This window comes from Penaeus japonicus, unplaced genomic scaffold (genome assembly GCF_977035675.1).
Source record: "Penaeus japonicus unplaced genomic scaffold, GWHDUDI00000001_assembly GWHDUDI00000008, whole genome shotgun sequence".
Lineage (NCBI taxonomy): Eukaryota > Metazoa > Arthropoda > Malacostraca > Decapoda > Penaeidae > Penaeus > Penaeus japonicus.
Window position 1 is genome coordinate 23,305,037 of NW_028234410.1, and position 12,409 is coordinate 23,317,445.

The 12,409-nt window shown below is 38.1% G+C and overlaps 1 protein-coding gene across 1 annotated transcript; it reads right to left on the minus strand.

The window, feature by feature from the left end:
• Nucleotides 1–965: 965 nt before the first annotated feature.
• On the minus strand, nt 966–11,664 carry betaCOP (coatomer subunit beta). The gene is made up of 18 exons (XM_042999938.2): nt 11,509–11,664; nt 9,071–9,189; nt 8,697–8,926; nt 8,378–8,547; nt 8,003–8,210; nt 7,747–7,884; nt 7,415–7,607; nt 7,164–7,266; nt 5,696–5,858; nt 5,439–5,550; nt 5,127–5,322; nt 4,891–4,998; nt 4,151–4,304; nt 3,587–3,871; nt 3,110–3,374; nt 2,808–2,953; nt 1,545–1,787; nt 966–1,408 (listed from the first exon to the last, which is right to left on the minus strand). The coding sequence occupies exons 2-18, from the start codon at nt 9,159–9,161 to the stop codon at nt 1,337–1,339; spliced, it is 2,877 nt and encodes a 958-aa protein (XP_042855872.1). The 5' UTR covers nt 9,162–9,189; nt 11,509–11,664; the 3' UTR covers nt 966–1,336.
• Between the last annotated feature and the right edge of the window lie 745 nt (nt 11,665–12,409).

Sequence of the window (12,409 nt, forward strand, 5' to 3'; positions counted from 1 at the left end):
GATACCAGTTTAAGTGCAAATGGGTGCATAACCCATTGCCAACTGGGTTGTTTTGGCTCCAAATGTTTTTAATGCCGGGATATTTCAAACACGTAAGCCTAATGTCTTGGGTTATTCACCTGCACTAGCCGCAGCCAAATGCTATGTGCCTGATCACCCAGCATGCCGGCCAAAATGATAGCCATGACAAAAAACCTCCACCCTGCCGGCTGGTCCTGCAACCAATGGATGTGATATCTTGTCAACTGGCGTTAACATGTAAACAATTTCTAGCCATGAAGAGATGCAAGAATAAATTTCAATCTAGCAGACGGGGCATTTTTTCACTGAATTAATGCATCAAATATCAATCATGGTCTTGATCATTTGGATGACAAAAATTGTTTAAACTTGTATTTGTTTCATCTCTTAACCCCTTAGCAGTGGATGGCATAATTTGCTGCAAAGGCAGAGTCGGTCATAGACACAGATGGCATCGTGCCAGACATGCAAAACAGCCATCCTACTGCACAGACCTTTTTTTAATACCTGGCAACCTCCTACACTGGGCCTAAGTAATATCGCCTCGGGGACGTCACACTGGTGTGTCGCCCCGTCATCAGGCGCGATGGTGTGTCACACAGGTGTGACACACTGTCGTCATTGGGTTAATGTTAAGCTCAACTTTCTTCAAAATTGTTCCCTTGAGCAACGTGTATATATGACTGAAGACTAATAATCCAGGTCATTAAGGGAACTAAGTAGTTATTATACATAACTGAAAAAAGCATTTAAGTCTGTCTGCAAGGACATTACTTGTGAGTTTTACTTGGAAACCTATACAAGAGCTTTTTTCATATGGTAAATTTCTTTCTTGTGTCATTTGCATTTTTTCCTCATGAAAGCAGTAATAAAAGTATTGAAACAAAGCGATCGATCTCAAGCAATATACATAAAAATTGAAAGGGATAAAACAAAGTTCAAAAAACAGAAACCATCCTTTATTCAAGTATCTGATGATAACAGAATTTTAAACTAAAAAATGGGCCATGATAGATACTGTTAAAATATGAAGACAAAACAACAGAAATTAATTAAATAATCTTCCTGTCCCTCATCCACCCGCACATACACTTGACAATAATTTCTGCTAGAATTTTGGGGTGTATATATTTCATCCAAGTGGAGTGTAAAAGAAAACTTTTGCCATTCTATTACATTTATCCCTATTAGTCTAAAAGGTAGCTCAGAGATGAATGAAGTGCATAATATATATTTAAATATGTATATATTGCTTAAAAATACGGTCCCTTACAACATAACAACACAGGATAACACTGGAAGTATTAGGGTGGTCTTAGGCTCCTACAGATTTTATCGTAGCTTTCTGCACCTTGTTGATCTTGTCACCCAAACTGATGGCCATTCCCTGAAAGAGAAAGAGAAAAACAAATAAAATATACATGTGGACACTTAAGAAAATTATATTGAAAAGTATTCATGATCAAATAGGCTAACAGGTATACACACAGGAGATAGAAAGAATTAATGAATAAAGATCTAACCTGGCTCTTGGCACGGATTCTGATGTGTCCAGTGACAGCGGCCTCGGAGTTGTCGAGGGGCTTCTCAATAGACAGGTTGGCTAGTGCATCCTCACCAAAGATGGACCGTGCATAAAGGTTGGCTGCCATGTAGTCACCAACCCCTGTGAGAGCTTTCTCTGGTGTCAAGCACTTCATGTTTGTGGACTTGCACAGGTAATCAAGATAAGCTTTAAGCTCAGTCATTTGTGTGTTGACAGTCACCTGTAAAGTGAAGTGTTTGTTATTTAATGAATGATTCTGAAATGATACACTTATGGGTCAACACAATATATAAAGAAAGAAAACAAAGGTAATCAGTGAATTAAAAATCCTGTTATAAAGAATGCAGAATTATTTTGCACTTAATTGTTAACAGCTCATCATAAAGAAAGGTAATAAATACTCTGCATTATAATCATCCTAATGACTGACAATGTTTGTTTTGTTTGTATGCTGCAAATAATGACATACTGGAAGGCTTATATACTTTAATGATTACAAAAATATGTAGTTACTTAGAGAACTTATTCATCCTAAATACAAACATAAATAAATACAAGAAAAAAAAATCTATTAATCCATTCACATATTTTCCCTACTCCCGCATATGTCGGGAAGATAACAAGTGCGCAATCCTTCGTGCTGGGCTGTTTTCCTGCTGTGTGGGGCCACGCTGAACCTCTCAAGTGTGTTTTTCACCCACACTATTCTTATAGTTTTCATGAATACATGTACAATGTAAAGGCACGAAAAAATATTGCCATGTTCAGAGGAGTTATTTTAGTCAAAAAACATATTACAGCAATACTTTTCTAGTGTTATTTTATTGAACTCTGCCTATATTCTTCAAATCTATGGGAAAATACCAATGGAAAGTGGGGCATCAAAAAATATGTTTTATACTTTTTTTCTTTTTTTTTAAACAAACAAAAAGAACAATATAAATAATCATACAAGTATATATGAGTATGTACATGTACCTCGTGATGTGACCTGCTGTGACACGATATTACGGCTAACTGACAAATTAACACCTATACTAAAATAACAGTCTAAGAAATTATGTAAAATGAATATACTTGAGAACAATCTAGCAATCTATTGCTGACGTTTCAGCACATCACAAGTGCCCCTCCTGGAATTCGGCAAGAAAATGCACATCTCAGGACATCACCCGGGTCCAGGGATATTTTCCCACCAAGTGATATGTCAATTTGCATGAATGGGTTAAAAAAAACTTACTTTGTTCTCCCACTCAAACTCGAGCCACATCTGACGGAACTCAAGGTCAGTGCAGGTTGCAGGAACAATGTAGTCCATAATATCCACATGAATGTCGTTCAGAATAACAACATTGCGGTCACTTGTTGAACCCTTGACATCATACACTGGAAAAAAAAAAAGTGGTTGTAAATAGTAAAAATGATGTTAATTATCACTTCTTAACATTTCTATGATATAACCTCCAATTCTAATCTTATTACTTGGGTCCTACTGGTGAAACTGATTAAATAATAATTGTCCCAAGATAACTGTCAACTTACCAATATTGCCGAAGATAAATCCATTTTCAGTTGAGGCCACCTTGACATTGGCTTTGATGTTGCAGAAGTCATGTGGTGCCAGCACAATTGGCTGTGGCTTCTCCACAAGCTTGAGGTCACCTAGAGTTGCCAGCTCCAAGGTGCAATTCTGGAGTGTGTCATTGGTCTGGTTGACGATGAGAACATCCAAGACAATGTCATACTGGTTGATGTGGACGTAGGCTTCAGCATACACAGGGTCACTGAAGCCGGTGAGCTGTGTGACCTGTTGAGGAGGAGGATGTTTTGACTTTAAAACCTCATAATTACTTTCATAGGCATTTTGGTCATTTACATATAATTCATATTTGTCTACAAATCCAAAGTAATAAAAAATAAACAGAAAAAGTAATCAATACTACCAAGACACCATATAATACATTGGTAATGAAAAAATTGCACAATATCAGAAAACTAATGCAGTCTTGCCTCTCTCACCTTGCTTAATTTACTTGTGCTTAGGTCAATACCCTCCTTCTTGCCTCCACTGACAGCCATGGACATTGAAAGGTCAAACATGTCATCAGTTGAAGAGAGGTCGCTACCTTTGGTTAAGCGCGAGAAGGAGATATGGTCGTCCACATGCTCCACCACCTTGCTAGCCTTGCGATCACGTCTTTGGGCCTCCTCCTCCTCTGACTTAGCTGCCAGCATGTGGGACAGTGCACCCCGGCATTGCACTGTGAACACTGAGGCCAGGTTGGGAGTGCGCTCAGACACAACCTGATTGACGAGAAATCAATAAGGATGAATAAAATGGCTTGGAAATGATGTTTACTTTGAGATTTGAAAAGGTTCCAGTGTTTGACAAGAAAGTATTTATGCTCAATTCAATCATTTAGGTAGACAGGTATAATATTTGGAAATATCAAAGTTAATCCAGTACTTAGGTGAACACGTCTCCTACAATTAGCTTTTCACTTTAACTATACAATCTACCAAACTGACACTCTAATAAAACCTGTAAAGAGAACCTAAAAAATGAAAAAATCTTTGTTTTACCTGCAGACAGAGCATCATGCGGTCATAATCATCATCTGTCATGGCCTTCTGTGGAAGACCTGACTTTCCGAGATGCACAATGGATGAAATCACAAGCATGACTTCAGCACAAAAGGCATTCTGCTTATCCACCTCTGCCTCTAGTGAAATATAACTGTGGATTGAAAAAGTGATATACTATTTCATTACTATTTCTATTGCACTTTATCAGAAATATAATTAAAAAAAATACAGAGAGAGAGAGAGAGGGGGGGGGGAAGAGGAGGGAGGAGAGGAGAGGAGAGGAGGGAGAGAAGGGAGGAGAAGGGGAGAGGAGGGAGGAGAAGGGAAGAGGAGGGAGGAGAAGGGGAGAGGAGGGAGGAGAAGGGGAGAGGAGGGAGGAGAAGGGGAGAGGAGGGAAGAGAAGGGGAGAGGAGGGAAGAGAAGGGGAGAGGAGGGGAGACGATGGAATAGAGGAGAGGAGGGAAGAGAGGAGGGGAGGGGAGGGAAGAGAGAGGGAAGAGAGGGGAAGGGGAGGGAAGAGAGGGGAGAGGGGAGAGGGGAGAGGGGGGAAGAGGAGGGAGGAGAGAGAGTGTGAAGGAGAGGGAAAGGGACAGGGAGAGGGAGAGAGAATGATGATAGTGTAATAATTATTTCACGGTAAACTTTTCTTTTGTCACATTATTGTACATTCTGATTTCATCTTCCAGCAGAAGATACTCTTCAAAAAACACTAATCTCCAAATGTTGCCAGAACTCACCGGAAAGCAAGTTTAACAAGTGTGTTTGCAATAACAGCACCAAGGTAGAAGTTTCCCTCCAGGAGGTACTTCCTAAGTGGTGGACGATCATCTGCTTTAAGGGAGGATCTGCAATGCAAACAATCAATAATTGGTGACAATATATAAAATTTATTATACCAGGTCTACTTTTCACCAAGTTAATAATCAGTCACTGTCCTTGAAGATAAACAACAGAATCAGAAGATAAAACTTACGTAGTGGTGGAGAAGGCAGACTGTGAGGCATAAGTACCATCAGCCGTGACCTTCTGTTGCTGCATCGGTTGGCCAGCCTTGTCGCCTGAGCCATCTTCTTCGCTTGCATCTCCTGCAGCCTTGCGCATCTCATCCTCAACAATGGGTAGTTCTCCTAAACTTCCTCTTATGGCAGACACAACACCCAGAATCTCCCCTTCAAGTGAATAAAGAGACGGAGAAATCAACATTTTCAAATGTCAAATTTCATCATTATAATTGTATTAAATTCTATCAATTTATTTTCAAAACTGATAAGACATCTCTGCATACCTGAGCTTGAAGCATATTCTCCAAGGATCCACAGTGCATGACACTGCACAGTCACTGATCGGATTGTTGCTAATGAACCAAGCAGACGATCTATGATCTGAGATCGGAGACCCTATAGGAAAAGAAAATATGTTGCAATCAGTCAAAGTATAATACAATATTCATTATGGAAGACTTTCTTTTCAAGTGAACAAAATATTACCTAAATGCATGAACTAATCAACATAATCTTCCTGAGGATAATCTAAACTGCTTACCTCAAACCTCTGAATAGCCTCCCTAACAAAGACCAAGACATCTGTGGCAGCAAGTTCGTTGTTGTCAGAAAGGAAGTCCATGAGGATCGGGATCACATTTGCAGCAACATCTGGGAACTTCATGCTGATTGTATGTAGTGTGCGCACCAGCAGCTGACGATACCTTTGTGGGGATTAAATAAAATTTTTAGCTACAAGTCATCTAAAAGCTTTCTCAACTTCTCAAAACTATTAGGAGTGCCTTCAAAAGAATAATCATAACATATTTCAACTTTTAGCATATTTACTTCTTTGCTACAACATAACATACTATTTTTATCAAATTTCAGTTCACCCATTCCCAACGGGTGCCACCATGACATATTTGAAGTTAGGGGAAAGTGGAATGGTCTGTCACTCTAGTTAGTGAATGATGATGCCCATTGCAATTAAAATTACTATAATTGCCATAATATTCACCCAAATAGCTTTTAGTTTAAATCCCAAAACAGAGATGGCAACGCTCTCTCTTAGCACCAACAGAGTAAGCCATTAACCCATTCATGCTGGGCCAATTAAGTGCCTGATGCTCCCTCTGTGAAGATAATAAATACACGCAGCCTCCAAGTGCTAGACCTCTCCTGGTGCGATACTGTGCTATGCTTCTCTGAGTGCTCTATACCCGCCCAATTTTATGAGATGCTGAGGCTTTTTTTTTTTCTAAGTAAAAAACAATATGTGAAATGAGTGAAATTAGTATATACATACATAACTAAGTACAACATGTATTTACAGGGAGAGATTATGACTCAATAGGACATCATCTTGCAGGAGTGAAATATTCTCATGACATTATAGCATGTCATCTGGTGAATGGCATAAGGGGTGTCATTTATAATATCATCATATGCTAATCTCAGATTCAAAAGTACCAGAAGTGACATATGTGCAAGTAGAAAGAGAAGTTGAAGGTAATCCAGATGATATGCAGCATTTGCACTGTGCCCCTGTATGAGTATAGCTGCTTTTTGTTGTGGCACTCGCAGTCATGAACACGTCTCCTTTCTTTTCCCATCTCTTCATATCATTTTGACTGGGAATAGTTATTCCTTTGTATTTGTTTACCTAAGTAAACACAGATGAAAAATATAGATCTGCTCTTTGTCCTCCCATAAAACTACATTACTTCTATCACACTAAGTATAAAAAAGATGATGAGCCGAGATGGATGCTATACTACAATTTTAATCAAATACAACAATGATAAAGCCTGTCAGATGGCACATACAATATAGTACACCACAAAGAAATGACAAAAACAATAAATAATGAGTAAATGAAAGACAGTGCATGAGGTCATATGTTGGGTGAAGCTCTCCTTCCTCAGAAATAAAACTCATCAGGCATTAGCGTCCTTATTAGGGACAAGCAAGAAAATCTAGCCTCATCTGCAATGGGTTAATAAAAATCATGTTGTTGCAACACTCACTTGCCCGTGTCCTCATGTTCAACAGTGTTGTGCGTCTTTCCAACTTCCTTCTTCAACACCTCCACCATTTCATTGACAGACCTCATTGTCACTAATTCCAGTGCTGAAAATAAACAGAAAATTTACATATCCTAATGGTGGGAATAAAAGAAAGTAAAGTAAAAGTAAAAAGTAAAAAAATGGTCATTATATGGATTTGGAAAAAAATTAATTGGCATTTCTTCCAGATTTAAAATTCTTCAAAGCCTCACCCAAATTAAGGGTCTTCTTGCGGACTTCAAGATCAGGAGTGGTCAGGATCCTTAGAACATCCATGGCCAGTTCCTGCAAGATCTTTTCCTGCTGTGGAGAATCCTTCAGTGCTACCAGACGATCCAGGACAATGAGCTTGACGTTGTTGTCACTCTCTTTCACGATGAGTTCAATGTAACAATTGGCTGCGGCCTAAAGGGAGTACAACGAGGGACATGTTCAATAACCTGAGATACTATACAACCCTCCTTGTTCTCCATTATTTAAGTCAATACTGAAAAACATTCAAGATTCCAACATGTCATACTGGATTTTCATCACAGAAACACACCTTAATAGCTGTTGGGGCTGAAGACAAGGTAACAAGAGTGCCAGCAGCTTCATAGCGCACAGCTGGACTGCTTGAATTCAAGAGGTTGTAAATACATCTAATGAATCTGGCTCTTTCCCCAGGATTGGCATGGCATACCTGCAGAAAAAATATTATTATGCTCTTTTCATGATCATAAAAAAGTCACACCCCGAACATAAAAACAAAAATATTTAAGATTGACTAATAAATTCACAATCTAAGCACCAATACTTACTTTATAGATCAGCTCAACTATAACAAGCTGTAGAATGTCCCCAAATGAGTTGACTTGGTCAATGCAGGTGGACAGGTATGTGAGTGCTCTCTCCTGGTCTGCATGAATCAACATCATGAAAGCATTTCGCTTGCAGGACATATCCTGCTCTCCCTCCAGGAAATTTGAAATCAGTTCAGGAGCATCAGGGATTAAAAAGTCAAAATTTCTGAAATGGAAATATATTGCTAAATAATTACCCTTATGTAATGTGTTTTTTAGTCAAGTACTCAAATACAATAAGCAAATAGTTACACAAAACTCGAATCTATTTTAATGAAGAACTATGGAGAGAAATTTCTTAACAAATAGATTACAGATCTTAACTACACTCACTTGTAAATAGTAAAGATGGCAAGGACTGCATTCCTCCGCACATAGGAGTGGCGATGTTCCAGGCAAGAGCGGATGGTTGGCATCAGGGGCTCAAGCAACTCTGGCTCTTTCAACTTGCACAGGAACCTCAGTGTGGAACCTCGAATGAACTCATTAGGGTGGGACAAATCCTGTGATGGTAAAAGTAATCTTGAAATAATGGGCAGAGACAAAAACAAAAGAATAGAAAAGGCTAAACAAATATCTGAACATTTCAGACTGTTCCAGATCAGAAAATATCCAATTTGCTCTTTAATTCAATCATAGATCTTAACACTACCTTCCTGTAGGCGTCGCAAACAAGGATCATCTCCTGCAGAAGTTTGCCATCAGGAGTGGTCTTGGGCACAATCTCCCAGAAGACGAGAAGTAGCTTCTTGATGGTGTGATCTTCGAGGGGCATCACAAAGCGGATTACTGTCATCAAGATTCCTGGCAGACGTTCTCCATTGAGAATCAGCTGGATTACTTTCTTCAAGGCAGCTTGCTTACCAGGAATATCTCCATTTTCTGTTGATAAACACAATTTATTTTGTTTTTATTCATTCCTGTAAATGATTTGTTTAAAAAGTAGGGGAGGGATAGAAGGAAAATATTTTTTGTTAATATTTTCAGTATCAGACAATGACGAAAAACGCTATTTGAAGTTCTTACCAAGATCCCGCTTCAGTGTCATTTCACATGGCTGCTCTGTGTCTGTAGGAGCCTGGATAAGGGTATAACATGGCTGCTCCAGAGTCCCCATGCTGGTGGTATGGGCTAGCACTTTACACCTGTTAGTATTACAGAGGAAAAAAATAATAATAAAGAATTTCATGAAACCAAATATCGGCCTCAGTTTAATACCTATTTGCCCCAATTGTCACTCTGCTGAGCAGGCGCAATTAGTCCTATTAGCCATGATCAGGATAGGGATGCAAATCTGGTGGGATTTCAGCCCTGGTCTTTTTCATTATTAAAGAAAGTTTCTACCAATGTATCTGGTACTGCTTGATAAGTTTCCTCTAGCCACACCAACCGGATAAGCCCTCATATCCCCATGCCCCTTGTAGGCATTCCTCTCCCTGAGCCAATCATACAGTATGTTCCCCGTCTCTCTCTCAATGTGAATGGAATATAGTCATTATGAAATAGCAGCTCTGATTCTGTATGGCATATTTCATCATTCCCTTTTCCCCTCCACACATCATATGATTCATATCATAATATATAATGTTTTTTTAACTATACATAACTAAATATGTATTTCATTAGATAAGTGTTCTGAATACCACTGTGTTGCTAAATACCACAATAGTAGTCCCAATGGATTCCTCTCACCCTCTTTCTTACATGTGGATATAATCTCCAATATAAAATGAAAATCCAGTCCAAGCATTAGAACATACTTGATGGTCTTTGTTAGAATGCAAAGTACTGCAACCTGAGCATTGTTTGATGCAGTCCTATTCTGAACAATAAACAGAGATTAGTCTGAAAGTTTATAATTTTGGAGAGTACTGAATATTATTTTGAAAGCTCTAGACTATTAATAAAAATATCTAAATAGGAACCTATCTAACACTTCTGAGACAGTCCACATCTTGAGACATTCAGCCTGGGCTGAGCATTGTAAGATGTGTGCATGTTCTATGATTTTCTAGACTTCTAGTATGATTTAGAAGTCTATAAAAAAATATATTAGCAATGTGATAGTATCTAGCCTTTGGATATGACATGGTATCATGACGGAACAAATAAATACCTTGTAATTTCAACATGGGGAGAAATGCAGTATAAAAGTGATGAAGTTGATTATGGGATTTGCTGGGTAAAAAAATATCATTCTTGGGTAATTCACACTGAAACTGTCACAAATGACTTATATACATGCCATCTGCAAGAGGCTCTGTCACCTATCACTTGTGTCACCTAACACTGTCTCCATGGCATGCAACAATTTTGAAGGAATGTTCCCATTTGAGTGGCATTTGTAATCTGGAAAATCTAAACCCTAATGAAATAAACTAAGCATACATAGTTTTGAGGCACCCCTCATCATGGACCCTCCCTCTTTTCAGAGCACTTTCTGCTACTTAACTCCAATTCTTGGAGCTTTTGTTTTGGGAAGTATAAATTTTAATAATCATTTTTTGGGTCAGATGCCGGCGCCAAGATATTTAGTCAAGGCTGGCGCGCTGAGTGAGCGAGCGGACAGCTCAGGGTCGCGGCTAATTCGCCTGAGAATCCCAAGGCATTAGGCTTATGCATTCGTATATCCATTTAGAGCCAGAATGGCCTCGTTGTAAATGGGTTAACTGACAAAAAATCTTAGCTATGTATGTCTAGAAGATAAAAAGTGTCAACAAAATCTTAGGAGCTCACAGGTGATTTATGAAATATAACCATAGTGTGAAGGACACAGACTTGAAGCACAATTGTTTTCCAGGGCAGGGTTGGGTGGCAGTAACTCTCCAACTATACAGGGAGTTTGAATTTTGTATCCAGGGTATATTTGAGGGCATATAAAGTGGGACTTAGATAAACTTAACTCTATATGAATAAAAGAGGATGCATGGATTCCATTTATACAATCATCTTGAATATTTACCAAGCCTTAGTAGTAAATCTTGTGTGATTCACAGCCTTCATGAAAATGATAGATACATGATGTAATAAGTGACTATGAGGGAGTTTCATACAGATAGGTTAATAAATGTGTTGGGAGTCCAAAAATCCAGATGAATGCCAATAAGCTTTCTAAACAAATAAGGTCTACGATAAATAAGTTTGTCTTGAGCCGATTTACACTTTCCACGAAATGTTCAATCTTTGAAACGACGAATCCTTTCTTACGTATTTATAATACAAAAACAATTAAAAATGCTTGACATCTCGTCTGTACCAATCCCAAGCTATTTTACATCAACCACCATGAACCTTCGAGGCATCAAACCCATAAATAATAATGAAAGGATGTTTACATTCCGCCACCTCATCACTCACCATTCGTCCCTGCCGCTACTTTCCTCATTCTATTCTTTAAAACATTACTTATAAATCAACTCCAAATACCCTCGCGAGTCTAAGAAGAAACTGTCATTCCAACTCACCCGAAGAAATTCCTCAGAGGGGAATGAGGGACGAAAGAAACTTAAATCTTGACAGGAGAGGAAGGCGACCTCCTCCTCCGGCGACCTGAAACGTCAACAACACAACTGCGCTTGCGAAGTTTTTGGGCATAAGAGAAAGTGGTTTAAAAATTACTTGAACGACTTCATATTAGTTGATATATTTAATTATTAATACAAATACTATACTTAATTAATTGTTCTGGTAAAGAGTGTTTTAAAACTGTCGTGTTATTTTATAAAATAGTACCGAGATATTTTGGAAATACACTCTATCAGACGTGGCACATTTTTATCACATGAAAGTTATCTGTTACCTTCTTGTCATGCAGTCCGTCAATTTATGTGATACCTATTGCAACTCTGTACGCAAATAATATATTAAATACAAAATTATCAAACGTGTTCAAATGCTGAAAGTGTAAAAGCAAAATTTCATAGCGAGTATTCCACTTTGGTTTCTCTTTTGAGTAAGAAAAAGCGGTAGATTTAACTGCATTGAAACTTCTTTTAGTTACTCATATTGGCAAATAGATTCATCATTAGAGGCTACTGTTATTCAAATACAGTGTTTAGAGGATACTTACTGAGTTAGATTTTGAGCATAAAACTAATGTGTTTTTTCTTAACTCTGATTAACAGCTATCATGGCCATAACATTAATTTTAAAAATCTTTATCACTTTAATAAGTTTTCATTTACCTTTTATATGATGTAAAACACATCATCATTTTGGCTACATCAGTTCTCATTGATGTTTCGTTTGTCGATATTTATGCTAACAATTGTTGATGTCATGAGAATGACATCACTAATTGCTTCCTTCTTTTTTCCATTTTCATTATCATTTATACCTATCTTCATATATCATAGACAAAAAAAA

Coding starts and splice junctions, on each gene's coding strand:
- betaCOP (XM_042999938.2), bottom strand. CDS start 9,161: ATGGGGACTCTGGAGCAGCCATGTTATACCCTTATCCAGGCTCCTACA. Junction 7,267..7,414: donor CAAGAAGACCCTTAATTTGG/GTGAGGCTTTGA, acceptor GTTTATTTTCAG/CACTGGAATTAGTGACAATG. Junction 4,999..5,126: donor TCTGCCTTCTCCACCACTAC/GTAAGTTTTATC, acceptor TTTGCATTGCAG/ATCCTCCCTTAAAGCAGATG.